General features: G+C 63.2%; 1 protein-coding gene across 1 annotated transcript; it reads left to right on the forward strand.

Annotated features, from left to right (window-relative positions):
- Positions 1 to 9,735: 9,735 nt before the first annotated feature.
- BRD3 (bromodomain containing 3) lies at positions 9,736 to 27,677 on the forward strand. The gene is made up of 12 exons (XM_040963363.1): positions 9,736 to 9,888; positions 16,506 to 16,792; positions 17,184 to 17,321; positions 17,530 to 17,677; positions 18,190 to 18,404; positions 19,759 to 20,130; positions 20,960 to 21,088; positions 21,915 to 22,106; positions 22,190 to 22,401; positions 25,109 to 25,401; positions 26,275 to 26,403; positions 26,769 to 27,677. Exons 2-12 carry the CDS (start codon positions 16,583 to 16,585, stop codon positions 26,882 to 26,884), a joined length of 2,154 nt encoding a protein of 717 aa, XP_040819297.1. The 5' UTR covers positions 9,736 to 9,888; positions 16,506 to 16,582; the 3' UTR covers positions 26,885 to 27,677.
- The last annotated feature ends 278 nt before the right edge of the window (positions 27,678 to 27,955 follow it).

The following is a 27,955-nucleotide window of genomic DNA, read 5'->3' on the forward strand; positions in this document are numbered from 1 at the left end:
GAAGCTGGACAGGGAGTGGAGCTGCCGGGTCTTGAACTAGCACTCCTATATGGGATGCCAGTGGCAGCTTCCAGCACAGCCCCACACGGCCAGCCCTTCCGCCTGCTTGCTAACCCACAGCTCTGCACAGCCCCACATGGCTAGCCCTTCCACCTGCTTGCTAACCCACAGCTCTGCACAGCCCCACACGGCCAGCCCTTCCGCCTGCTTGCTCACCTGCTCCTTGGAAGTTTGTATGCATCATGGGGCTGGGTAGGGGTAAGGAGGGAGGTGGGAAGCAGTGTGTGCACAATTTTGAACAGGGATGGAAAGCCTTGTGGTCTCAGCTGCAGGTGTAGGTTCCAACCTGAGCCAGCCCTGGCTCTGGCCCTGCCTGGCATCTGTGTGGTAAGGGCAGTCACGGTGGCCTGGCCCAGGGCAGGGAAGTACAGTGTCGGTGGGTGGGCTGAGGATCCTGGGCACTCAGGCGGCAGAGTCAGCTGTGAGGGCCTGGTCCCTGGACACTGCCTCTGCACAGGTGTGTCTCATGAGCCTGAGCCCCGCGGAAGGCAGTAACTCAGGGGCCGCGACACACGTGCACACACGCCCACGCATGCTCTGACACACAGGGGCCTGCCACGTGCACACACGCCCACGCATGCTCTGACACACAGGGGCCTGCCACGTGCACACACGCCCACGCATGCTCTGACACACAGGGCCCTGCCACGTGCACACACGCCCACGCATGCTCTGACACACAGGGGCCTGCCACACGCACAGCACACCCACGCATGCTCTGTCACACAGGGGCCTGCCACGTGCACACAGCACACCCACGCATGCTCTGTCACACAGGGCCCTGCCACACGCACACAGCACACCCACGCATGCTCTGTCACACAGGGGCCTGCCACGTGCACACACGCCCACGCATGCTCTGTCACACAGGGGCCTGCCACGTGCACAGCACACCCACGCATGCTCTGACACACAGGGACCTGCCACGTGCACACACGCCCACGCATGCTCTGACACACAGGGGCCTGCCACGTGCACAGCACGCCCACACACTGCATGAATACGTCCACATCCACGCATGCTCTGACACACAGGGGCCTGCCACGTGCACAGCACGCCCACATACTGCATGAATACGTCCACATCCACGCATGCTCTGACACACAGGGGCCTGCCACGTGCACAGCACGCCCACACACTGCATGAATACGTCCACATCCACGCATGCTCTGTCACACAGAAGCATCATTGTTGTGGGGTGCGAGGGAGATCACGCAGGACGTGTCTAAGCTTTATTAATGAGTCTTTATTAACCAAGTTTGGTGATAACAGGGCCCACTGGAAATGACAAATCACAAGTCCATATGGCAATCCAGTCTGAATCGAAAATTGAGAGGAACAAATGCTCATTACCATGGAGTCCGTCCGTTAAGCTGAAGACCTGTCCCAGCTTCCCCAACAACATAAGTCATCCTAAGAGACGAGCAACGGATAACCTGGACACACTTCCCAAGCTGCAGTCACCTTTCCCTGGCTTCTCTGCCCACATTCCATCCCTGCCGGGCCTCCCCTCTCCTGGAACTCCCGACAGCACACACATTAGAAATACAAACATCTTAGCATCGCTGTCTTCACTGTCCCGCCCAAGCAGTGGACAGAGGGTGAGGAATAGACACACAGAGCCATGCTCAGGGGACACCTGTTCTCAGGACGCCAGAGAGCAAGCAGGTGCTGGGGGGCCAAGAGTCGGAGTGCCAGAGTGATGGAGGCAGCTGACCAAGGGGGTGAGCCCCTCCCTATCACGGGCCTTTTGGGGGTTTGTGAGGGGCGTGGTTACGCACCAATGCTGTACCGCCCCCTCAGGTGCCAGGTGAGGATGGTGAGCGTCACAGGTGGGCTGGAGGAAACACCTAAGTGTGGGGGAGTGACCTCCAAGCTGGTGACCCTGAACTAGCTGCCGACCTTACTACAGTATCCTAATGTGTGACCCTAATGTGCCCGTACACCCCTAGAAACCTCCAAGCCACACGCATTCACACCACATGGAGTCCTGAGTAGGGCTTGTAAGCATGGAACATTGCCGACCACCACATGCCAGTGCACGTGAAAGCTAGGGCTGGGGCCCCGTCTAGCGGGACCAGATCCCAGTACCTGACTGAATGTGGAACAGGGGACAGGTCACATCAGGCAGGGCCGTGACACTAACCAGCATGAGAGAACCAGGTCGCGGGTAGGTTCTGTGGGGGATGTGTGGGCCCAACCCTGTGGAAATATAAGTCCCACAGTTGGCTCAAGAGTTGGAGTGGGGATGGGCTGAGCTAGGTGTGACCGTGGAACGTGCCATCTCTCACGAGGGCAAGGACTGACAACAAGCTGGGCAGGTCCAGGCTGCAGCACCTGCATGTGCATCTTAAAACAGGGTGTGGGGCGGGCGGGACCGCCTGTTCATCAGCTCATACTAGGCCAAGATGGAGGGGCAGGATATGCCGGGCAAGGGCCTAGCACCCATTGGCACGTATGAGATCCAGGTCTGGGAGTGGGCCGAGTGGGGGAACGTGGGAAACTCTCCTAGTGGGTCATAGCTCCCACTGGTGATCACATGGTCCAGGCCTGGGGGTCAAGCAAGCTGGGCAAAGCAGCTCCAACTGTTGGCTGATATGAGGGTTGGTTTTGAAAGGGGGAGGACCAGGCAGGGCCGAGCAAACCTTAGCTCACTGGCAAGAGCAGAAACCAGGCTGGAGCATAGGTCATGCTGGGCTAGGCTGCCACACCCACTGGTTTGCATGAGCCAGGGATGGGAGCAGACTGAGCAGTGCCAGGTTTCAGCACCTGCCAGCGAGAGTCAGGACTGGGGTCAGGCCGGGTCAGGCCAGGCTACAGCATCCAAAGACAAAGGCCAAGACAGGTGAGGGCTGTGCCAAGCTGGGTCAGAGCAACCACTGGCATGTGCAAGATCTATAGCTGGGCCCCAGCCTGGTTGGGGAGCTAAGGGGCCACCTGGCTGGGTTGGAGCTCCCAGTGGGCGGGGTGGGAGTGGAGGCTGCGTTCTGGTCTGCATATGGCTGCAATGTCCTTCAGCACGGGTGTGGACTGCATTGGGCTAGACTCCATGAGGACCAGGGCAGGTGTAGGGCGGGCTGGGCTGGGTCTCTGCCCCTGCTGAGCCATGTGTGAGCTGTGTCTGGGTGTGGACCAGGCTTGGCTGGGCTGAAACACCCAACAGTAAGAACCAGAATGCATCAAGGCCAGTCAGGAAAGGCTACTGTTCCTGCAAGGACAGGAGGTGGACTGAGTCGGGCTGGCCCATGGACCCACCGGTGTGCATGAGATCTGGCATTGGGAGAGGTTCTGATGGAGGAGCCTGGGAAACTCCTCTGTTGGGACACAGTCCCTGCAGGCGAGCGCAAGAACCACAAAAGGGAACAGCCCAGACCAGGTCAGGCAATGGTATCCACCAGCATACATTTGGCACAGGTCAGGGACAAACCAGGCTGGGTCAGTTCATATCACCTGCTGGCAAATCCAAGCACCAGAACAGAATGTGAATTGGGCCAGGTTCTGTTGCAACTCATGCCAGTACACATTACTGCTGGGACTGGGCTGGGCTGTGTTGGGCTAGGCTATAGCCCCCGCCAGTGTGACCTGGAATTGGGGGTGGGCCGGGCCACGCCAGGCTACAGCACCCCCTGGCAAATGCTGAGGTGAACCGGGCCATGCCAGACTGGGCCTCAGTACCCAACCAGCACATGTGAGAACCAAGGGGGAAGGGTAAAGCCACTAGGGTGGCTTCATGGGGTTCCCCTGCTAGACTACCACTCCCACTGGAGACCATTAGTTGGGATGGGGGCAGACCAGACCAGGAAGGGCTACAATACCTGTTGGTCTCATGCGAGCTGGATCAGGGAAAAGCCAGGCTGGGTTGACTGTTACTACTGGTACATACATAAGTCAGAGTGGGTGAGGGTTGGTTGGGCTTTGCTGCAGCATCAGCTGGCAGATGCTGGCACTGGGGGGCAAATCCTGTCAAGTTAACCTGCAAAACCACCTGGAGAGTGCAAGATCCGGGAGTGAGAGTGGGCCCAGTAGGGAAACAGTGGGTACCTCCCTCTTGGGTTGCCACTCTCATGGTGAACATAGAACCAGGTCTGAGGCAGGCGTGGGCAGACAGAGTGGCATACACTGGCACATGTGTGGGCTGGACAGTGGAGCTGGTTGGGCTGAACTTGGCTTCAATGCCCATTGACATGTATGAGAGCTGAATGGGATGTAGGACAGACTGGACCATCTGCTGTACATACTGGCAAGCACAGGAACCAGTGCAGGGAGGTGGGGTGGGGCTGGTGGGGATTATTGCAGGTCACTCCGACTAGGCTGCAGCTCCCACTGGTGTACGTCAGGACGGAGTGGGCCGAGCGTGTGTGGGCAGCATTGGGCTGGACTACAACACCCATTGGTCTGTGTAGAAGACAGGGCTGGAAACAGAACTGACCCAGCAATTGCAACCACCAGCATATGTGTAAGTTGATCAGGCTGTGCCGGACCCTGTACTGGAAGCACACACAAGGATCAGGTCTGGGGTCACCTCAGATGACATTCTTTGGGGATCCCCTCCACTGAACTGCCGGACTTAGAACCCCAGCCATGAAGAGAAGTGCAGGTTCCATGGTCTGACCATGGAGTGCAAGTGTCAAAGCTGGGCCTCCTCTGAGGCTCCGACGGAGCAGTGGACAGCATATCCGGGTGCGCATGGAGGACATGGCGGTCCATTGGAGCCGGCAGAGGACACCTGGGACCACAACAGAGGACGGAGGACAGAGGACAGAACAAATTGCTCAACTGCCCCAGCCAAGTGCTGGCAGTGAAGATCTGGGCGTACGGAGACTCTAAGATGGACTATGTCAGCCAGTGGATCCAGGAGAGAGTTCATCATGCTTGGAGTGGCAAGACTGGCAGCAATTCAGAACTGTTGAACTATCGAAACCACTTGAGCAGGACCCTCTGAGCACGCCCCAGGCCGGGGACCCTGGGAAGGGTGGGAGGCTGGGTGTGGCTTCCCCCATTATCTCCCTCCTTCCTCCAGAGACTGTGGAAACGATGGTGTCACCCACTTTCCTGTAGCCCTGACCCTTTGCACCCTAATCAACTATGTAAAGATCATCAAAATTAAATAATAATAATAGTAATAAAAGAAAGAAGTGGCAGTGGCCAGGAGATGATCCTATCAATAAGTATGAAGTGACTGGTTGATTTCAGACTCCCGGCGTTGGCAGTAGTCGTCCCCACTGAACCACAGTCGCTTGGTGTGCCAGAGAGCCAGCTCGGTGGCACAGAGGGTCAAGCCAGTACCTGCGATGCTGGCGTCCTATGAAGAGCCGGTTTGAGTCCTGGACGCACTGCTCTTGGTCTGCACCGTGCCAACTCCTGCAAAGGCAGTGCCAGGTGCCCCCCCGGCAGGGCCCCCGCGTCCCCGTGGAGTGGATTCCATGTGTAGTCTCCTTATACTGGCCTGGATTTTCTTAGCATTACATCCATGCGCGAATGAAGCAGTGCATGGAAGACCTCTTTTTATCTCTCCCTTTCTCTAACTCTGCCTTTAAAATAAAATTTACCGGCCCGGCGTGGCGGTGCAGTGGCGCAGTGGTTAAGGTCCTCGCCTTGCACGCCCGGGATCCCATATGGGCGCCAGTTCTAATCCCGGCAGCCCTGCTTCCCCCTCCAGCTCCCTGCCTGTGGCTCAGGAAAGCAGTCGAGGACGGCCCAAAGCTTTGGGACCCTGCACCCACGTGGGAGACCCGGAAGAGGCTCCTGGCTTCGGATCGGCATAGCATCGGCCATTGCGCTCACTTGGGGAGTGAATCATCGGGTGGAAGATCTTCCTCTCAGTCTCTCCTCTCTGTATATCCGCCTTTCCAATAAAAATAAAATAAATCTTTAAAAAATAATAAAATTTATCTATTTACTTAGAATTTTATTTAAGATGTAGAGCTACAGAGGGAGAGAGAGCGAGCCACAGTTTCTCATGTGATGGCCGGAGCTGAGCTGACGGGAAGCAGGGACCAGGAGCCTCTTGCAGGTCTTAAGTGTGGGTGCAGGGGCCCGAGGGCTTGGGTCACCATTCACTGGCCACGAGCCAGGCCATTAGCAGCAGGGAGCTGGATCAGAAGTGGCACAGCCAGGACTCGAACCGGTGCCCATATGGGATCCCGGCATGTGCAAGGAAAGGACTTAAGCTGCTAGGCTACCATGCTGCGCCCCTAAAGTAAGTCTTGAAAATTGTAGTTTAAAGTAATTTTTTTAAAGATTGGGACATTGGCTCCAGGAACAGCCCCAAACATACTCACACACACCCACCACCACCAGGACACCAGAATAAGGGGCACTGAAGTTCCTCACACAAAATAATAGATTCGGGCCCAGCACCATGGCCTAGTGGCTAAATTCCTCACCTTGAACGCACTGGTATCCCATGTGAGCACAGGTTCTAATCCCGGCTGCTCCACTTCCCATCCAGCTCCCTGCTTGTGGCCTGGGAAAGCAGTCGAGGACGGCCCAAAGCCTAGGTACCCTGCACCAGCCTGGGAGACCTGGATGAAGTTCCTGGCTCCTGGCTTCAGATCGGCATAGCATCAGCCGTTGCACTCACTTGGGGAGTGAATCATCGGGCGGAAGATCTTCCTCTCTGTCTCTCCTCTGTATATCTGATTTTGTAAAAAAAAAATATATATATATATATGTATATATTTAAAATAAATAAATAAATCTAAAAAAGAGAGACAGATTTGTAACCCAGGTGCCCCACACGGGCATCCGCGTGGACCTGGCGTGGGGTGGCAGGGACGTCTGGCTGCCCTGATGCGGGGGACAGAGGCTGGGGGCAGCTCAGGGGGGCCAGAGAAGCCTCTGTTCGTCCCACGGCCCCCTGCCCGTCCCGCAGCAGGTGCCAGGCCCTGTCGGAGTGGACAAGGCTCTGCTCCACTCACCTGGTGGCCTGGGGGTGGGGGCGGGGGGACAAGCACGGGCCTGCAAGCTAAGCCTGGAGGCAGAGAGGTGGACAGTGGCTGGCTCCCGCCCACAGGCCTGGCCTCTGCACCGCCTTTCCTCCCGGGAAGGGAAGGGCGTACAGCCTCCCAGTGCCATGCCTGGAGCCGGGGGTGGGGAAGGAGGGAACAGGTGGCCGGACTGCAGGCCCTGCCCACAGCAGCCCTGCCCCCTCGTGCCGGGGGAACCATTCTTTCGGCCCCCCGCTTGGGAGGGGGGACCCTTGGCAGTCAGTCTTGTCAGCACTGCTGTCCTACTTTGCGGAGTCCAGCTCCAGCTGAGTTCGGAACTCGCGAAGGGTGGTGGATGAGGCGCAAAGAGAGTAGACAGACGGACCACTAGGACTTTATGATCATAATGGACGACGCACAAAAGCTGTCCGCTTTATTTATACAGAGCCAGTCAAACTCTGGCTCTTTACGTCACGGTCAAGTGGGTGTTTCTGAGGATAATTCCGCCCTTTGTTTCACCTAAGGCAGGACGTTATCCATCCTGGTGGTCAGGAGGTTCTCAATAGACGTGTGTGTCAATCAGTAACACATTCCTACCACAATCCTCATTCTACGGCTTAGTCTTGAATCAGCTAAGGGAGGAAATGCATCACAGAAGGAGCTAAAGATCAAAGAAGGAGGGAAAGAATAGATTCCACTGCACCTGGGGACGGAACACCTTTGGTTAGCGTATGGTCAAAGGGGGAATGAGCACTTAGATCAGCAAATTGTCAAGGGGGCAGCCGTGACAGCAATAATGAAAGGCTTTTTGGCTAAAAACGGAATCAGCAACATCAGCTTCCAAGCTCCCATTGATATTAAACATTAACTCCGTAGAGGCAGACAATGCCTAAATAGATTACAGAATACTCAGCGGGGTTGTCCGGTGTCCATGCAAAGGGAGGCGGAGCTGCGTTCAGGTGTCGTAGAGACATCCGCCGGGCCCTGCCACACAGCGGGAAGTTCCTTGCGGCCCTGCCTGCAATGGAACAGTACTCCACACACCTTCCTGTCTCCCACACCCATCACACGGACCCCAGCACTACTCTGCCTATGGAATCTACTCCTCCAGCTCCTGAGAAGGCTGCTGGACCACTCGTGAGCAGACACTACACAGGGCCACCTGGGCCAGCGTGAGTGGACACTGCACGGGGCCACCTGGCCGGTCTGAGTGGATACCACACAGGGCCACATGGGCTGGCGTGAGTGGACACTGCACGGGGCCACCTGGCCGGTCTGAGTGGATACCACACAGGGCCACCTGGGCCGGCGTGAGTGTGCACCACACGGGGCCACCTGGGCCGGTCTGAGTGGACACCACTCAGGGCCACCTCCCTGGGCTGGTGTTAGTGGACATCACAGGGACAGGGAAGGGAGGCACCTGCCTGCCTGCCTGTCTGCTACGGGCTGTGGTCTTCATGGGGCAGTGGGAGGCTGGGGGGTGGCATCAGGCTAATGACCATCCTGTTAGCCATCTCTGTCGGCCCTGGCTGGTCAAGGTCCTCCCTGAGCCTTTGCCAAGGTCAAGTCCAGGTGCAGGGACTTCTTGGTCCTGAAATTGAGGGTGAAAGAGTGGCCCAGCCTCAGGAGGGAGCAGGGGGAAGCAGGGCAGACGCTGGGACCCCACTTTGGTGGGGAGGGTGCTCATGACGGGGGGTGGGCGGGTGCTGGCTCCGGGCCCACATTGTACCCAAAGGCTGGGCCCTGAGATGTGGCAGGTAGAGAGACCGTGTATCCAGAAGGTTCTGGCTTCTCCCGGACCCCTAACACTGGACTTGAGGATTGCTGGTCTCACACCCGCGGGCTCGTTGACCTCCCGAGAGGGGGGCCTCTTCTTCCTGCCCTGTGCAGTTGCACAGACGCGCTCCTCCACGCCGCACTGGGTCGCGCTGGGCACGGACTCAGGTGGAAGCGCGCTGGGCAGAGGGCAGATGCGCAGCACGGCCTGGGAGAGTTGTGCGTTTTCATTAGACTCTGAGGGTTCTGCACCTCCAAGCACACAAGGGCCAGGGGTCCTGGCCCACCCCTCTGGGACCCTACCCTGGAACTTGGGGCAGGGTATCTGCTCACCTGCGCCCCGTCCTTGGCCGGGAGCTGGGGAGACTGAGGCAGCGGGTCGGAAGGCCTCCGAGGAGCACACCCCTCGTGCCCTGTGCCCCTAGCTCAGGAAATCCGTGGTCCCCCTGTCCGGGGTCCGCCGGGTCCCCGAGCGCGGGGCCGGAGGGGGCGAGGGGCGCGGCCCAGCGCGGCTCCTCCCCGGGCGAGGCCGCCCCGCCCCGTCCCGCGCGCGCGCGCGCCCCCGCCAGGCTAATTAGGCGCGCGGTTTGTTTACAAACACGAGCTCCCGGCAGGTGCGGCGCCGGGGGTTCGAGGGCGGCCCGCGCGTCCACCGGGGGTGCCGGCTGCGCGTCCAGCTCTTGCACGCCTCCCCGGGGCACCGGGAAGACTCCCTCCGCGGGCACACGTCCCTGGCACGGGAAGGAGAGGCCCGGGAGGCCCGGGGCCCGGTGCGGGGCCTGCGCCCAGGGAGAGAGGAGCGGCGGGCGGCCCGGGTCGGCGCCGCGCCCCGCCCCCGCGCGCCCCCCGGGCCGGGCCCGCTCGCGGCCGGGTCGGCGGGGCGGGGGCTGGCGGGGCGGGGCGCGGCGCCGGCGGGGCCGGGACATGTAGTCCGCGCGCCACGGCCTCCCCTGGGCGGCCCCGGCGCGGGCCCGGCCTCGGACTACGACTCCCGCCAGGCGCCGCGGCGCAGCGCATGAGCCCTGCTCGGCTCGGGCGCGTCTATTATGCTGCCGGGGCCGGCGAGCCTAGAGGAGCCGGCCGCGCGGGCCGGGAGGGACGGCGCCGCAGCCGCCGAGGCCAAGTACGCCCTTTCTCTTCGCTTCCTTGCGCGCGTGGGGCGGCGGGCGGCGCGGGCCGTGGCGCGGCCGGCGGGGGAGCCGGGCCCGGGGGCGCGGCCCCGAGCGCCCCGCGCAGGCCGCCCGCGCGTCCGGGGGCCCGCCGAGCGCCCGGGGCCGCCGCCGCCCGCCGCCTTTGTGCGCGGCCACGATGCAACAAAGCGCGGCGGCGCCCGGGGGTCGCGGTGTGGCGCGGGCCGCGCGCCCCTCCGCCCTGCGCCGCCCCCCGCGCCCGGGCCGTCCCCCGGCCCCGGGCTCGGGGGCGTCGCCGCAGCCGGGGCGCGCAGCCCGGAGTTGGCACGGCCCGCGCGCCCCGCGCCAGCCCGGCCTCTGCGCGCCCTTCTTTACGGAAGGGATTCTTTCCCCCCTTTCTTCTGCCCGCCATCTTTTGGAGGGGGAATCCAGGGAAGACGCGGAGGGGAAGGTGTGCCCCGGCGCCACTTTGCCCGCTCCCGGCCGCTGGGAAGACCGTCGGGGTGGGTGGAGGGGGAGGGTCGGGCCGGGGCTCTGCTTGGCCACCCCAAGTAGCGGTTGCGTGGTCTGGGAGGGGTCGGCCGCCTCCCAGAATTTGGCGCCCGGAACTGACTCGGAGCCCCTGTGCCAAGCCCCTGGCAGCCCCAGCTCCCCGTGGTGAAGCCCGCTCGAAAAGCGCCAAGTCCGGGCGAGGTCGAGTTGGAGCGGGAGGAGCCAGGGTGCTTCCCTCTGCTGCCCAGTCGGGGTGGGCGCCGGCTTGACCACCGGCTACTACCCTGGCTACAGCTGGAGAGCAGCGCGCGCCCCACTGCTCCCCGTCGCTGTGCGCGGCCGTGGTGGCCCGCCCGTGGACGCCCAGGGACGAGGGGAAGCTGCCCCTCCCCTCTCCCCACCAGTTGCGCCGAGGCCAGGGCCGGGCGGGAGGCCCTGGGGAAAGGGGGCGGAGAGCACGCCTGGCCTGCGCGTGTTGGCTGTGCTGCCCGGCTGGGTCATTCGTTTTGGTGGGAAGCTTTCTGCTTCGAGGCACCTTGCGGGGTCCCCGGCCTGCGTGGCTCTCCGTTATTGTCTGGGAAAGTTATCGGGGCGGTCCGTGGGTGCATGCGCGCGCGCGGGTGGAGGCGCTTCCCCCGCCAGCCAGGGCCAGGGGAGCGCGGCTCTGTCTTGTCCCTGCCGCTTTGTGGACGTTCCCCTGGCTCGCTCTTTAAAATGGAGATTGTGTTTCCGAGTCCCTGGAGCGGCTCCCGGCTGCAGGTTGCTCGGCAGTACTCTGATGGCGCAGTCTCTTAGCGGTCGTCCCGGCCCGGGAAAATGGTCTGGGCCCAGTGGGGGCTCTGCCGGTCCTGCCTCTCCTTTGTAAGACCTAGACCCTCAGCACTCGGATCTGACTCTGCTTAGCCCTGGCATGACTGCTGGCAGGCCTGGGGACATTTCTCTGACCTTGCTGGGCTGGCCCACCGCGTTCTGGACAGACTGTGCTGGGGACCCCAGCCCTGCGGTGTGCCCAGCGGGCGGAGGGAGCTCGCGCTCTCCGGAGTGGAAGTTGTTAAGGCGGCAGAGCGCCGTGGGAAGCCAGCTCAGCCGAGCGGACTAGATTCATAAACACTGTTCCCGCTCTCAGAAAGTGAAAGTGGAGGTGTGGGGAGGGGCAGTGCCCGTGCAGCCACCGGCTGCTGTGTGCCCGCCTCCCCCGGCTGGCCAGATGCCAGCCCCTGACCGCCGTGGCTGAGGGTTGCCTTGGTCGCTTCCTGGCGCCCTGCGGCTGAGCTTCCCTGGGGCCCCAGCCGAGGCCCTCACAGCCGCAGTGTCCACACACGGTCTGCTCCGGGTGCCTGCAGTGCTGGGCAGGGGTGGGGGCACTACTGGCTAGGCGCTTGGCTGCGTGGCCGGCTTCCTGCCTCCCAGCCTGCTCCTCCGGGTGGCCCGGAGGGTTGGAGACAGCCCTTCCCCACTTGGCTTCCATAGCTGCTGGGAGTTGAGTGGGAGCTCAGAGCAAGGAGGTTATGGAGGGTTGGGCACCCCTATGGCTTGGGGTCTTCCTGTCCGCTGTTTGAGATCCAAGGGAGGCGTGTGGGTTGGGGGGTGCTTTGTAGGCGAATGGGCCTGCTGTTGCCAGGACTCCCCCACCTGCAATGCCCGAGGGGCTTGGGGGGGAGGGCGTCTTGTTTCTGGTCACTCCTGGGGGCACTGTGTCCTGTTCCCATTTGAAGCCGCCGCCGTCCCCCAGCAGTGGCGGCGGAGGGGGAGCTGTGTTTGCTGAGAGGCGTTGGACTCTGTCCCTCCCTCCTGAGGACTGTGGCACAGGTGGTCGGGAGTTAACCCGGTGTTTGCCGGAGAGCAGGCCACGACTGCCTCTCGGACAGGTGTCCGCCCAGCTTCTCCCCACACACGCAGCTGGACGTCGGGGGTCCTGTGGGGAGCATGGCGCGTGTGTGTGCTGCAGGCCTCCAAAGCTAGGGCAGGGGAGGAAGGATTGGGGGTGAAGCCAGCCTGGCTTGATACCCAGTTGCAGGCTTGCCACGACCAAGCCCTCGTGAGTGCCAGCCGGCCATGGTGGCTGGGCACCAGGCAGGTGTGGGAATTGTGGCTTTTTGGCTGTGGCCTGGTGGGTGAGACATCTTTCTCCCTCCCCGGCCTTGTAGGGCCTGGCTGGACCGTGGGCTGGCAGGTCCTGGTCTCCTGACTCTGACCCCAGGGCCTCATATCTGCTAAATGGGATGACGGCTGGCTCCCTTCCCACCTGGGGAGGGTGGGAGGGACCCGGTGGGGACAGCTTGGTTTGTCCTGTTCCTGCTGACAACCTGTGTTGGGCGGTGAGTGGGCCCAGGCCAGCCAAGCCGGTGGGGGCCAGCTGGATCTGCCCCCGGGTGTCTGGCTGCATCTGCCTCCCACCTCTAGCCCAAGGGGACAGGACCAGCTCCAGCCAAGGCCTTGCTCCATGTGGCCTGGTCTCAGTGCCTGGTACCACCTTGGCTGGGTGGGAGGTGGGGATGGGGCTGGTGTCAGGCACGTGTGGGGTCCATGGCGCCGGTGGCTGGGCTCTGGTGGCTCCCGGTCTGGTCAGAGGTCGTTTGTCCAGGTATGCGCCCAGCGGGGTCCCCTGCCCCATGGAGGACTCACTGGGCTAAGGGTGTGTGTTTTTTTGTCTTGACCTGGGGCTGGCTGCAGGCCTGGTGGAGGTGAGGGGGTGCTGGCTGTGCAGGCCCTCCTGCAGGCGAGGAGGGGGAACATAGGCTTGAGTTCGGTCTAGTTTAGCTCTGGTGTTCCGCCAGCTGTGTGCCTGGCCTCTGGGGCCATAGAGTGGGGCCTGCTGGGGTTGAGAGCCCCGTGAGGCAAGGGGCTGGCAGTCAGGCGGGTGGTAGCCTCCTGCAGGGCCCAACTCCTGCCTGGGGACCCCAAGCCCTAGTCCCTCCCCGGCTGCAGGCAGGACGCAGTTGGCTGTGTCTGTCACCAGAGCCAGCCCTGCCCTTGGAGATCTGGTTTCCGCAGGCTTGGAGTGAGTGGCTGCCCGTCGCCCAGAGGGCCGTGAAAGCCACCTCTCCTGCTTGGGGACAGACGCTGGGGCAGCCCTGGGCACGGTGGTGAGTGGGGGGGGTGACCCCATTCAAGTTTGGGGGTCCTGCCGCCACTGGAGGATGGTGAGAGATGCTGGGCACCTGAGGTTGTGGAAAGCGAGTCCTCTACCCACCCTGGGGTGGTGTCTGGGAAAACCCCCTTGTTGCTGGTGGGCACCCCCTCGAGGCTGGGATGTCCTTCTGGGCATTCCCGCCTCTGCCCACATCGCGAGGTCCATCTTGAGGGCGCCATGGCCATCCTGCGCGGTTGCTGCTGTGGCTTTTTTCCCTGGCTCTGAGCCTCATATCACCCATGTCCCCTGTCCTCCAGCTATCCCTACAGTTGCGAGAGCCCCCCTCTTTCCCGGCACTGCCTTCTTGGCTGGATACTGGGGCCATACCAGCCTGGAGGTGCCCCCAGCTGCTGCTGTGGCAGGCCTGGATGGGGCCACACCCCTCTGTGTTTGTCCTTGTCCTGGGAGAGCCCTGGCTTCAGATCCCGCTCTAGAGGAGGGGGCTGTCCACCTGCTGTCCATCAGGGTCAGCGCAGAGCCCTCTACCTGTACCCCAAGGTGGGTGGAGGACTGTCTGCGCCCCAGGGCATGGCCAGTGGGCATCAGCTTGAACCTGCTCCTGCTGGCCGGCTGTCTCCTCAATGATCAAAAGGGTTTCCTCCTGGGGTGGTTTGGGATCCTCCGGTGCCCAGGGCGGCTGTCTTGTCAACTCTCGCCCGTGCTGGCTCAGGGACCCCTGCCAGTGCCGGGTCGTCTGTGGGTGGCAGTACATGGGGGCTCTGTGGCCAGCCAGCAGCTGAACGGGAGCCCTGGGGGACCGGGTGGGGGGTACCCTGAACCTGCTCCCTGAAGGTACTGGGATGGAGTGCTTGCTGGGGCTGGTCTGGTGCCGTGTGCCTGTGGCTTCTCCCTTGGAGGCTGCTCGGCGTGCCACGGGCTTGGCCTGTCTCGGAGCAGGCTTCAGTGTGCCCCTGGGCACCGATCCAGTGAGTCACAGCCCACCCTCTGTTCTTCCAGAAAGCCAGGCTCCTCCCGCCTGGCCCGGGGCCCAGGTGGCTTCTAGCTGGTACGTGGCTATGTCTCTTGGCCACTGCCTAATCCCTGGCCCTCGACTCTGAGCCCCACTGGAGACCCCTTTACTGCTGAGCGTGGGACAGTTCGCAGTAGGTGTCCCTCCATGTCCCACGGCTGCTTTCCTCCCTTCAAGAAAGAGGTGAGGCTGGAGTAGGGGCACCATGCCTGAGCCCCTGCCCGTCGTGGAGGCCCCGGGGCCTGTCCTATGCGTGCTGTGTGGACAGCACCTTGAGTACAGAAACCCTAACCTTGGCCCCACGCTGCGTCCCACCCTGATTCCAGAGGCGCTGGCTTGGCGGGTCGTGCCCTCCGTGCTGTGTTTGCCAGACCGACCCTGGCACAGCTCCTCTTGGGTTCTGCTTCCTTCCCAGAGTTGCTGTGCCCCGGCTGGGGCCCCAGGCCACACCTCCTTCCCCAGCAACCCCGGCCAGCGGCACCTGCCCTTCCCAGGGCCACCGTCCTCGGCTGCAGTCACAGCTGCCCAGAGCGTGGGGGAGGGGCGCGGGCAGGGAAGGGCTTTTCCGGTTCCTTTCCGTCCCTGGTGTGGACGCTGGCCTTTGCCTTAGACTCTGGGGGATGGCTCGTCCTTGTCCTCCCCCAGCATGCTCCCTGACCCTGGACAGCACATGCAGGCCCCATGGAGCAAGAGGGTCTCCGGGGTCCAGACACAGTTTCCACATCCACTTGGTGTCCAGACCTTGGGGACAGCGAGGGGTGAAGGAAGGTTGGGTTACTTGGTTCCTTACTGGCCTCTTCTAGAGGGGCCTGTGAGTACATCCACCTGTAGCCATGGACTGAGGTGTCCCCGGCCCACGGATGTCCACGTGGGAGGGAGGCCATGGCCTGGTCAGCTGGCAGGGGGTGTGGCTGTCTGGGCAGACCTGTGCAGGTGGCCCCCAGTGCCCAGGGGCCCTGGGTCACACGCCTTGCCCGAGGCACGGAGGGACGTGGTTCTGCAGACATTTTGCCTCATGTACGTGGGTGCTGGGCGTACACCCCACATGGTGCCCCCTTGAGGACCTCCAGTTCACAGCTCTCATTGGGTGCCACAGCAGCAGCCTAGCAGGTCCTCCTGCTGGGCCGGGACCTCTTATCCTTGTGCTTGAGGGAGGTCAGCCTGTGCCTTGACCTGCCTGTGCCCTGTGGCTGGGCTCATCGGGCCCGGTGGCACATTGGGCACGGGGCAGCAGAAGTGAGCACAGCTAGGCTGTAGGTGCGCTCACGGCATCCTGTGCTGCCCAGGCTCCCGGTGGACACTGGGAGCACTGCTCTTCCACGCACAGTCCTGACCTGCTTGGCTGGTATGGGGAGTGTGCTGACAGCTGAGCTGGCCCTGGGAACAGGTGGACCTGCTGGCCAGGTTGGGGTGGTGGCAGGACCACAGATGGAGCCGGCGTCCCGGCCCCTTGTGGCTGAGGCCTCACGGAAGCTGAGAGCAGCCTGTGGGCTTTTCCACACCACCATTCCCTGTCGTTCTGGTGTCTGCAGGACTGAGTGGCCTCTGTCCATGGCCAGTCCAGGCTGGGTCTGCGGCAGCCCCTGGAGAGCCAGGCAGGGTCGGGGTTGTCCCCCTTTGCTATCCTGTGTCACAGCTGAGCACCATCACGAACCCGGGCTCCATCTCCTGTTGACATTGGGATCCAGCACTTAGGTGGCGCTGTGCAGTGGGGTCTGCGGCCTGTGGGCATGGCCTTCTCAGTTCTGCTGGCAGCTAGCGCTCCAGGAGGCAATGGGCCCTGGGCAGTGCAGCCCCTGGCGTGCGCGCCACTCTCTCTGTGCCCTGACTAGGGAGCAGGAGATGGGAGCTGGATGCCCTCCCATGCCCCTGATGGTTTGACATGGCTATGGGAGCACTCCCCTGGGGCAGGAGATGTCCTGTGGTATCTGGGGGATAGGTAGTGAGAGCTGGGCCCAGGTCTGTCCCTAGGGGTGACCAGGCCCTCTCCACCATTCTCTGTCCCGCCCGCACAGGTGGTGCCTGGTTGGGCCCAGAAATGGCAGCCTGGGGCCCTGCACGCTGCTGTGACGTGTGAGCCAGCTGCTGGAGGATGTCCACCACAGCTGTTGCCCCCGCGGGCATCCCGGCGGCCCCGGGCCCCGTGAACCCTCCCCCGCCGGAGGTCTCCAACCCCGGCAAGCCAGGCCGCAAGACAAATCAGCTGCAGTACATGCAGAACGTGGTCGTGAAGACGCTGTGGAAGCACCAGTTCGCATGGCCCTTCTACCAGCCCGTGGACGCCATCAAGCTGAACCTGCCCGTGAGTGCCCAGCCTGGGGACGGGTCAGCCGGCGCACCCTGGCTGGCGGGAAGGGAGCGGGCCAGGGCAGAGGGCTCCCTGGGCTGTGTCCCACCCAGCCAAGCCTGCCCACGGCACCCGCTCATGTGAGATGCTAAATGGGGGTGTCCCCCCTCTTGCAGGCACGCATGCTCAGTTTTGACCTGAATCCCAGTAGGTTAACCCCAGCTTGACCCTCTCCCATCCCTGCAGCACCCAGCTCCGGTGGTCGGCCGGCAGACTGGCCTGCCGGCTCTGCGGGCCTCCTCCCGGGCCTCGGACACAGGCAGGGCCGTGGGACAGGTGCCCGCTGTGTCCAGCGGCTGCCCCGCGAGCTGAGGGAGGATTGTTGACCTTCCTGAAAATCTCCCAGGATTACCACAAAATCATCAAGAATCCCATGGACATGGGGACGATTAAGAAGAGGCTGGAGAACAATTACTACTGGAGCGCCAGCGAGTGTATGCAGGACTTCAACACCATGTTTACAAACTGTTACATTTACAACAAGGTGCGCGGCTCTGCCCTGCCCCGGCGGCTCGGCCCTGCCCCGGCGGCTCTGCCCTGCCCCGGCGGCTCTGCCCTGCCCCGGCGGCTCGGCCCTGCCCCGGCGGCTCTGCCCTGCCCTGGCACCTGCCTGCGGGGGAGGCGGGCCCTGCCCAACACCCCACTCCCGGCCTGTGCCCGCCGACCTGTGACCCGGCCCTCTGTGTCTCCAGCCCACAGATGACATAGTGCTGATGGCTCAAGCCTTAGAGAAAATTTTTCTGCAGAAGGTGGCCCAGATGCCCCAGGAGGAAGTTGAGTTGCTGCCCCCTGCTCCCAAGGGGAAAGGCCGAAAGCCCGCTGCGGGCACCCCGAGTGCAGGTACGGGGGAGGCGGGTGGCCAGTGGGCCCTTTGTCCCTGGGCCGGGCCAGCTGCTCCCCAGCGCCTCGGGTGCAGCACGCACACCCGCCAGAGGCCTGTTTGTGGCCGTGGTGTGACAAGGAGGGACGCTGCCACCTGTGTGGGAGGGCCCCGGGTCCCTAGTCCTGGACCACGTCTCCCTGTTGAACTCTGTGGCCTGAGAGCTGTGGTGAGGCCAGGATCTGAGCTGGCGTGGGAGCCTTGGGAAGTAGCTGACCCAGCGGCCAGCCGTGTGTCTGAGCTCCTTGGTGACGGCCAGCATCTGGTGGAGATTCTGGGGTCCCTGGGCTCTCACCTGTGGGACCCAGCCACCTTGTTCCACAGCCTTGTGTCCTGGGCCTCAGTGGGAAGGCCAGAGCTTGGTCCCTTGTGACTTTCCCTCAGGGTTCCCGGGTTGGGGGTGTGGTGGTCCTGAGTCCTGGGACCCCAGCAGAGCCTCCTCCGCTGACCCTGCCCGCCCTTGTCTTTGAAGGCACGCAGCAGGTGGCGGCTGTGTCCTCTGTCTCTGCAGCCACTCCCTTCCAGAACGTGCCCCCTGCTGCCTCCCAGACGCCCGTCATTGCTGCCACCCCTGTACCGACCATCACTGCCAACGTCACTTCAGTCCCGGTCCCCCCAGCTGCTGCCCCGCCTCCTCCCACAACTGCCATAGTTCCTGTGGTCCCCCCCACGCCACCTGTTGTCAAGGTGGGTGGTCCTGAGGCTGGAAGTGGCCGCCTGGCACTGGGGGGGGGGGCAGGGGACTGCTGGGCAGGGGGCAGAGGTGCTGAGTTGAGCTTAAACAAGTGCTCTCTGGGCTACCCTGGACACCATCACTGCCCAGCAGCCGAGATGGGGACTGTGTGAGCTAGGGGTGTATGTGAGGGGAGGGGTTGTCCCTGCTGTCCGCACACATGGGGAGGCTGGCTGCAACGCCTCCTTCCTGCCTCGGGCATCCCTGCCAGGCCTGGGCTTAGATCAGCCTGGGCCAAACGCTTCCTGCCAGGGCTGGTGGGGTCCTGGGACCACTCCCCGCCCTGGGGTCCTCTCCCTGCCTGCTCACCCCCCTCACCCCTCCCCGCCCCGGGGTCACTCATGCATCTCCTTCGGTTTGATTCTCACAGTGACCCTCTGGGGCAGGCAGCATCCCCCCATCTTACAGATGTAGAAGCAGGCGCACACGGGGGTTGAGTGGCTCCCCCAAGGTAAAATGCCACATGCTCTCCGCTTCCCCAGGCCAGCCCTGCCAGCCGGCCGGCTCGAGACTAATGTTGAACCCTCTGGGACCCGGGCCTGGTGTCCTGTGGGTCCCCAAGAAGTGTCAAGGGAGCTGCTGTGTCATCATCCGCTCCCCTCAACCTGAGGCAGCAGTTTGGCTTGCGTGGCTCAAGCCGGCAGACCCCCCGAAAGGCTGTGTGCAGCTTCCTTGGGGCCTGGGGCTCCCAGGGGATTGGCCGCGTGTCCACAGAGTGGAGGAACCCCCAGATGGGAGATCTGTTTGCTTGTCCTACAGAGCCCCATATCTGCCTGGGTGCTCAGTTCTTCCCCAGACCACCCTTCCACGTGGGAAGGCTCCAAGTTGCTTCTCTGGCCTTGCCCTGGGGCGCTGAACTGCCTGCCCACGAGCAGCCCCTCGTTATGCCAGCCTGTGTCCTGCTTGGCTTGTCCACCGAGTGCCGTCTTCGTGTCCTGCTCCTGGGTCTTCCTCCCCTGCCATGTGGTCCCAGCTGGCATCTCAGCATGGGTGCCCAACAGATGTCGGGAGTTGCATGTGGCACCTCCTGTGGTGGAGAGCCTTGGTGTGGGTGTCCAGCAAGGGCCGAGTCCCAGGAGGCACGGGGAGAGGGCAGGCTTTGGGGGAGCCCAGCGGGCGTCCCAGCCTCAACACAGCCAGCCCTGTGACCTGGGACCAGTGACGGGGCCCCTGGGCCCTAGTTTCCCCAGCCCCCGCACCTTGGGGACAGCCGGGAGGAGGTGGTGAGACCGTGCCTAAGGTTGCTGAGCTCAGTGACCGGCAGGTGCCGGCTTGGTTCTGGCGCTCACTGGTGACTCTGCCTTGTAGAAAAAGGGGGTGAAACGGAAAGCAGACACAACCACGCCCACGACCTGCGCCATCACCGCCGGCCGTAGCGAGTCGCCTCCGCCGCTGTCCGACCCCAAGCAGGCCAAGGTGGTGGCCCGGCGGGAGAGCGGGGGTCGCCCCATCAAGCCACCCAAGAAGGACCTGGAGGACGGCGAGGTGCCCCAGCATGCGGGCAAGAAGGGCAAGCTCTCAGAGCACCTGCGCTACTGCGACAGCATCCTCAAGGAGATGCTCTCCAAGAAGCACGCGGCCTATGCCTGGCCCTTCTACAAGCCCGTGGACGCCGAGGCGCTCGAGCTGCACGACTACCATGACATCATCAAGCACCCCATGGACCTGAGCACGGTCAAGGTCGGGGGGCCGGGCCGTGGGGGAGCCCGGGCAAGGGTGAAGGCCGCTGGCCGCTGACTTCCCATCCCCGGCCTGGGTGTCACTGGGCCCCAAGGCCTTCTAGGTGGCTGCTGCCCTGGCTGTGAGCATCAGCAGGGAAGCCTACCGTGCCCCCTCCCCCAAGCAGGGCTGCAGGGGCAGAGCAGGGGCCCACAGCTGGCATCTTCCCAGAGCGGTGGGATCCTCCCAGGTCCCCACCAGACCAAAGAGGCTAGGCCAAGTTGAGAATGGGCAGAGGACCCCTGAAGCTCTCCTGGGGTCCCTCCTGCTTGCTGTGTACGATCAGGCAGACCCCAATGTCTGGTGAGCCGGCTAGCGGGGTCCCCTGGGGTGGGAGGCAGAATGCTGAAGCCGTGCAGCCCCCCAGGGCTGGGCTGGGGTTCTGCCTGTTCTGGTCCATTCTAGTCCATTCTGGCTGCAGAAGCCAGAGGGTCACCTCTGAGGATCGGTCGGTTCCCTTCCAGCAGGGAGCCACTGCTGTCCTTTTCACGGCCTAGCTTGTTCACCCTGCATACTGAGCCCTCTCTGGCCAAGAACAGGGCCGACACAGCCCCCTGGGCAGAGGGAACCCCTATAAGAGATTGGAGCGCCCTCATCCCCAGCCAGGGAACAAGCATGGCCATGTCCCAAAGCCCAGGGCCACTGAGAGCTGGGCGTCTGTGTGGCCAGGTGCTGCCTGCTGGTCCGCGTGACGCAGGCTGTGCTTGGTGTGGGCTCCCACCCTCTCCAGGCCCTCCCAGGACCACGGGTGCCGGGTGTGCCCTTTCACGTGGTCCCCCCTGTGTTACAGAGGAAGATGGACAGTCGCGAGTACCCGGATGCCCAGGGCTTTGCTGCCGACGTCCGTTTGATGTTTTCCAACTGCTACAAGTACAACCCCCCAGACCACGAGGTGGTGGCCATGGCGCGGAAGCTGCAGGTAACCCGGGGCTAGCCCGGGTCAGATGCAGCAGCTCGGCGGCTCGTCATAGCTCCCCTGGGTGGCAGTGGGGAACTGGACCTCCCGAGTACTGGCCACTGGGGACAGGGGAGCTGCCCGCTACTGAGTTGGCCCGCAGGGGACCTCTGGTGCTCAGGCGTGTTGTCCTCAGCTGAGTCGTGGCTTTTCACTCCTGTGATGGCAGAGAGGATGGGAGCTACTGGCCTGGGGCGGGCAGCTGGGGCCTCCGGTCTGGCCTTCAGCATGGGCCTCACAGAGCCGCCTGCACGTGCATGGACCTGTGTGCTTGTGTGCCGCCTGTCCGGTCCCTCAGACCCGCCACTCACTCCGACTGTCGCTCTGACAAACCCGTCTTGGGTGCCCCCTCGCTCAGGGTCATCACTGCCCTGGCTTTTGAGGGCCAGCCTCTTCTGCCACTCGGGCCTTCCTCCTGCACGTGAGCCGTGCTAGAGGCACGGCAGGTTTGGCCTGAGGGCCCATGACCCCTGCAGGGAGCCAGGTCTGTTTGCTGTGTCGCAAGCCCAAAGGCAGGAGCTGGCCTGGAGTCCCGCAGGGTCTGGGTTGGGCGTCACAAGGTGACCACATAGTGCTGGCAGCTGTCAACCGTGGCTGCAGCGCGTGGGTGTCAGTGGCGTGGCCATGAGGGCCCGTGACTCCCAGCTGTGATGCTGTGGGTGCTGGCATGGGCACCCCTTGTGTCTTCAATGGACAGGGCGCCCTCCTGTGTGAAGCCCGGCCCCCCAGCAGCATGAGGGCTGCCCCCGGAGGCTTCTCGGTCACGTCCCGGGCCTCTGTCTGCCCACAGGATGTCTTTGAGATGCGCTTTGCCAAGATGCCGGATGAGCCGGCAGAGGCCCCGGCGCCGCCTGCCCCCGCGGCCCCCGTGGTGAGCCAGGGCGCCGAGAGCAGCCGCAGCAGCGAGGAGAGCTCGTCTGACTCCGGCAGCTCAGACTCGGAGGAGGAGCGGGCCACCAGGCTGGCGGAGCTGCAGGAGCAGGTGAGTGCTGGGCCCCCTGCCCGGGTCAGGTGGGCCGGGCTGTCCCCCTCGCGCCCCATGCTCAGCTGCCGGGTCTCTTGCAGCTCAAGGCCGTGCACGAGCAGCTGGCCGCCCTGTCGCAGGCCCCCGTGAACAAACCAAAGAAGAAGAAGGAGAAGAAAGAGAAGAAGAGAAAGGACAAGGAGCACAAGGCCAGGTCCGAGGAGGACAAGAAGGCCAAGGCGGCCGCGCCCCCCAAGCAGGCCCCGCAGAAAAAGGCCCCCGCCAAGAAGCCCAGCAGCACGGCGGCCGGCAGGTGGGCCCCGCCCGGGCGGGGGGCTGCGGTGGGGCTGGGGGCGTGGTGCCCGGGGAACAGCCGCAGGCCAGCTCTGGCGCCGCTCCTCCCATCTGCGTGGCTCCGAGCACGCGTGCAGGGCAGGGGGGGTGGTGTTACAGTGGTCAGTACCCGGAAGGGCCCCTCCCCCTGCATCAGCCGTGTGCCTTGGGTGCTGGCTCTGGGTGCTCGGGAGAATTGGGTGGCACTGGTGGGCCTCATGGGGACCTAATAGTAACCCCACAGTGACCCCATGGGTACCTCACGGTAACCTCATAGGAACCCCAAGGGGACCTCACAGTGACCCCATAGTGACCCCAAGGGGACCTCACAGTGACCTCACAGTGACCCCATGGGTACCTCACGGTGACCTCATAGGAACCCCAAGGGGACCTTACAGTGACCCCATAGGAACCTCACAGTGACCTCCTCGTAGTGACCCCATGGATACCTCACAGTGACCTCGCAGTGACCCCAAGGGGACCTCACGGTTACCCTACAGGAACCTCCCATGACCTCACAGTGACCTCGCAGTGACCCCATGGGGACCTCCCAGTGACCTCGCAGTGACCCCATGGACACCTCACAGTGACCTCGCAGTGACCCCAAGGGGACCTCACAGTGACCCCATGGGGACCTCACAGTGACCCCATGGGAACCTCAGTGACCCCAAGGGGACCTTACAGTTACCCTATGGGAACCTCCCATGACCTCACAGTGACCTCACAGTGACCCCATGGACACCTCACAGTGACCTCACAGTGACCCCAAGGGGACCTCCCAGTGACCTCACAGTGACCCCATGGGGACCTCACAGTGACCCCATGGGAACCTCAGTGACCCCAAGGGGACCTTACAGTTACCCTATGGGAACCTCCCATGACCTCACAGTGACCTCACAGTGACCCCATGGACACCTCACAGTGACTTCACAGTGACCCCAAGGGGACCTCCCAGTGACCTCCCAGTGACCCCATGGGGACCTCACAGTGACCTCGCAGTGACCCCAAGGGGACCTCCCATGACCTCACAGTGACCCCACACTCCATCACAGGGACCCTGCGGGCACCAGTTTGCCCTCAGTGAGTCCTGGTGGCCGCTGCCCCACGGCCCAGCCTCCTGCTGCGTGGCGGCGTCTCTCACCTTGACCATTCTTGTGGGTCGTCACTTTTCCTCATGGGTTCTCCATTTCTTCTTCCGTTCATTTCCTGTCTTGTTACTTTTTAAAACATGACTTGTTCTCCTTTTTTCTACTTTTTAAAAGATTAATTTAGAAGATTGATTTATTTGAAAGAATTAGAGACAAAAATCTTCCATCTGCCCCTGGCGCAGTAGCCTAGTGGCTAACTCCCCCCTTTGCATGTGCTGGGATCCCATATCAGAACTAGTTCATGTCCCGGCTGCTCCACTTCCCATCTAGCTCCCTGCTTGTGACCTGGGAAAGCAGTCGAGGACGGCCCAAAGCCTTGGGACCCTGCACCAGCCTGGGAGACCCGGAAGAAGCTCCTGGCTCCTGGCTTCAGATCAGCTCAGCTCTGGCCATCGTGGTCACTTGGGGAGTGAATCAGTGGACAGAAGCTCTTTCTGTCTCTCCTATTTGCATATCTGACTTTCCAATAAAAAAAAAAATCAGTCTTAAAAAAAACTGCCGTGAACCACTGCCTGTGTGGGATGCCAGCAGCGCAGGCAGAGGCTCAGCTCGCTGTGCTAATGCACCAGGCCCTTTTTTCTAATTCAGTAAGGTGCCAGGGTGGACTGACAGCACCAGTGGCCACGTTGGCAGCTGCTGCTGCGCCCCACTGGTTCTGATCTGTTGGAGTTTCATTTTCCTGTGTTTCCTGGTTTCTCCCCGCGTCCCCCGAGGAGTTCTTCTATTTGGTGAGGCCTGAAAGTGGGCATGTGCCCGGGAGACGCTGGCCTGTGTGGGCTGCCAGCCTGCAGCCCGTTCGGTTAGAGCCAGGGACAGTGTCGCTTCCAGTCGTGTGGTTCAGGCAGTGATCCGCTGTGGGCTCAGGAGGGGAGGCGTCCCGCCAAGCCGTGTTAGGGAGAGCTTCCTACCCTGGCCCCGCGTGGTCAGTGCGCTAAGCCGTGCCGAGGCCCTGCCCCACGCGTGCCTGCGGCGTGGTCAGTGAGTTAACCCATGCCGAGGCCCTGCCCCACGCGTGCTGGCGGTGTGGTCAGTGCACTAAGCCATGCCGAGGCCCTGCCCCACGCGTGCTGGCACGTGGTCAATTAAGCCTTTTCTGTTCTCAGTGAGATGGCTGCTGGTTTTCCCGTGAAGCAAAGCGTGGGTTTCTCATTCTCCTTGGGCTTTGCTGGATGTGTGTGTTGGGGGGGCGGCTCAGGCTCGGTGAGGGGCCCCCGTGGGGGCCTGGTCATCGCCGGGCAGCGTCCCTTGCTGTGGTCTGCCCCTTGGGGCTTCTCTGTGCCACTGCCTGCTTGGGGTGTCCTCCCTACCTAGTCCCACGCGCCCTGCCCCGTTCGTGTGATGAGGGTCCAGCATGGCTGTCTTGCTCGTGGGAACTGGCTCTTTATCCAGCCCAAGTGGTTCCTTCCAGAACACCCATGTTTAGTGTGATGGCTGAAGCCATGAGGGTCCCTCCCGCCGGCCGGGATGGGAGACGGAGGGACGGGCATGGGTGCCCAGGGAGGGCTCGCCACCACGCCGCTGCTCCCTCCCGCACCGCAGGCAGCTGAAGAAAGGCGGCAAGCAGGCGTCCGCCTCCTACGACTCGGAGGAGGAGGAGGAGGGCCTGCCCATGAGCTATGACGAGAAGCGCCAGCTGAGCCTGGACATCAACCGGCTGCCGGGGGAGAAGCTGGGCCGCGTGGTGCACATCATCCAGTCGCGGGAGCCCTCGCTGCGCGACTCCAACCCCGACGAGATCGAGATCGACTTCGAGACGCTCAAGCCCACCACGCTGCGCGAGCTGGAGCGCTACGTCAAGTCCTGCCTGCAGAAGAAGCAGCGCAAGCCGTTCTGTGAGTGGCCGGGCTGAGCGCGGGGGTCCACACTGGCGGGGCTGAGCGCGGGGGTCCACACTGGCCGGGCTGAGCACGGGGGTCCACACTGGCGAGGCTGAGCGCGTGGGGTCCTCACCGGCCGGGCTGAGCGTGTGGGGTCCTCACCGGCCAGGCTGAGCGCGTGGGGTCCTCACCGGCCGGGCTGAGCGTGTGGGGTCCACACTGGCTGGGCTGAGCACGGGGGTCCACACCGGCCGGACTGAGCGTGTGGGGTCCTCACCGGCCGGGCTGAGCACGGGGGTCCACACTGGCTGGGCTGATCGCGTGGGGTCCTCACTGGCGGGGCTGAGCACGGGGGTCCACACTGGCTGGGCTGATCGCGTGGGGTCCTCAGCGGCTGGGCTGAGCGTGTGAGGTCCTCAGCGGCTGGGCTGAGCACACAGGGTCGCACCAGCTTTGGCCGGCTTCTCCCAGTGCTGAGCGTGCTGGGGCCTGGGCATCCTGGAGGCCGGGCAGCCCTGGCAGACCGTCCAGGGCTTGGTGTGCCTGCGTAGGGCCGCCCAGGCGTGCTGCCTGCAGTCTTGCTCTATGTGGGGTGGCCGCCGCCTCCTGGGTGGACTGGGCATCCGCGTGGGGAGTTCCTGTGGACTCTGCTCCAGGCTAGGTTGGCCTCCCTGCTGAGCGGTGGGCAGGTTCTGGGCCCTGGGCTGAGCCACGCCCCCGCCGCACCTGCTGGTGTGGCCCTGTCCCCCTCAGGACACCTCCAGGAGACTTTGCTCCCTGAGGGCCAGCTGTGGTGGGGGGAGGGAGTTCCGTGTCCTTGCGAGGGGTGCAGCGGGGCAGGGTGGGGTGCAGGGCCCCGGGCGGCCTGCAGCGTCTGCTCGTCCACAGCGGCCGGCGGGAAGAAGCAGGCGGCCAAGTCCAAGGAGGAGCTGGCGCAGGAGAAGGAGAAAGAGCTGGAGAGGCGGCTGCAGGACGTGCGCGGGCAGCTGGGCAGCGGCAAGAAGCCGGCCAGGAAAGGTACCGCCAGGCGCTGCCGCGGGCCGAGCTGTCCTCGTGGGGGCGTGGGGACAGGTCGCAGGCACGCGTTGCAGAGCGCTGGGGAGCTGGGGGTCCCGTGGCCCGGGCACCGCGCCCCCGCCCCAGCCCCTGGGCCAATCACCAGCTTGTGTTCCGCCCCCTGGGTCACCTGTGGATTGCGGGAGGGGTCTCCCCATCAGACCGGCAAGCTCAGGCTGAGCACGTGTGCTGGAGGTGGCGTCCCTCCAGGCTGGTCACCACTGTGGCCGTGCCATCACCGAGCCGAGCGGCAGGCGGCGGCTGGGGGAGGGGCGCCGGGCTGGGGGGGCGGGGGGTGAGCGCTTCTTCCCACCCTGTGCCCACAGAGAAGTCCGGCTCGGCGCCCTCGGGGGGCCCTTCGCGGCTCAGCAGCAGCAGCTCCTCCGAGTCGGGGAGCAGCACTTCGAGCGGCTCCAGCTCCGACAGCAGCGACTCAGAGTGACCTGGCCCCGGCGGATGGAGGCTCGGGCGTCACCGCGCCCGCCAGAGCCCGGTGCCCTCTGCTTAGACAAGCCCTCTGCTCCGGAGTATGCCGGCCTCTCCCAGTGTTACGGTCCCTTCTGGCCTCGTGCTCCCAGGTGGCCATCACTCCTGGGTGGGCACCAGGCTTGCCGAGAAGGTGCCAGCTCCCGTGGGAGCCCAGGAGCCGACGCCTGGCTGAGGGTGTCTGTAACCGCGTGTGCCAGGGCCCCCCTCGCAGGGTCTGAAGGCACACGCACGCCACCAGCGGACGGGACCGCGTGCCTAGAAGCCGACAGGGCTGGTGCTGCCATGGGGCCGGGGCAGGTGTGTGGGTGGTGAGACCCGGCCGGCCCGTGCTAGGGGTCCCAAGGGCCTGGCCTCCCCCCCCAACCTCGAGCCTCTGGGGATGTGGCCCAGGAGCGCTGGCGGCATGCGGGTTCCCAGGCACTGAAACTCTTACCTCAACTTCCAGAAGATTCAAGAGAGAGAAAAAAAAAGCAAAAAAAAAAAAAAAGACTTTTTGTAAGGCCCAGCAGTTTTCTATACCAGCCCAGCCCCCCCCCCGCCGCCGCTGCTTCGGGAAATGTTTGCCCGCTTTTATGTATATATAAATACTTTATTTATTAACATCATCGGTCATTTTTACAAAAAAAAAAAAAAAGAAAAAAAAAAAGAAAAGCTGACGACGAGGGCGGAAGCAGTGTGCGGCCAAGCGGCAGCCCTGGGGTGGCCGTGCGGTGGCCGAGCGGTGGCCCTGGGGTGGCCGTGCGGTGGCCGAGCGGTGGCCCTGGGGTGGCCGTGCGGTGGCCCTGGGGGCTCCCCTCTGCTCTGTGTGTGTTGGGGTTTTTTTCTTGTTTTGTTAGTTTTTTTTTTTTGTATGAAATTTGGAGACTTACAGGTGTGTAGGCAACTTGCGGCTCCAGCACATTTTAATTTTTTTTTACTTTGTTCTTTTGTATTCACTTCCAGTCTCTAGATCTGTTTTAAAGGAAATCAGTATAGGGGACCCCCCAACCCCAAACCCCCCAATCCCCACCTCCAGTTATATAAG

This window comes from Ochotona curzoniae, unplaced genomic scaffold, assembly GCF_017591425.1.
Source record: "Ochotona curzoniae isolate NIBS_2020 unplaced genomic scaffold, NIBS_Ocur_1.0 scaffold_3208, whole genome shotgun sequence".
In the NCBI taxonomy this organism is placed as follows: domain Eukaryota; kingdom Metazoa; phylum Chordata; class Mammalia; order Lagomorpha; family Ochotonidae; genus Ochotona; species Ochotona curzoniae.

Bases quoted from the DNA above. Each gene is read 5' to 3' on its own strand.
- BRD3 (XM_040963363.1), top strand. From the start codon at position 16,583: ATGTCCACCACAGCTGTTGCCCCCGCGGGCATCCCGGCGGCCCCGGGC. The intron at 17,322-17,529 runs GTGCGCGGCTCT...CTGTGTCTCCAG, and splicing joins ACTGTTACATTTACAACAAG to CCCACAGATGACATAGTGCT. The intron at 20,131-20,959 runs GTCGGGGGGCCG...CCTGTGTTACAG, and splicing joins TGGACCTGAGCACGGTCAAG to AGGAAGATGGACAGTCGCGA.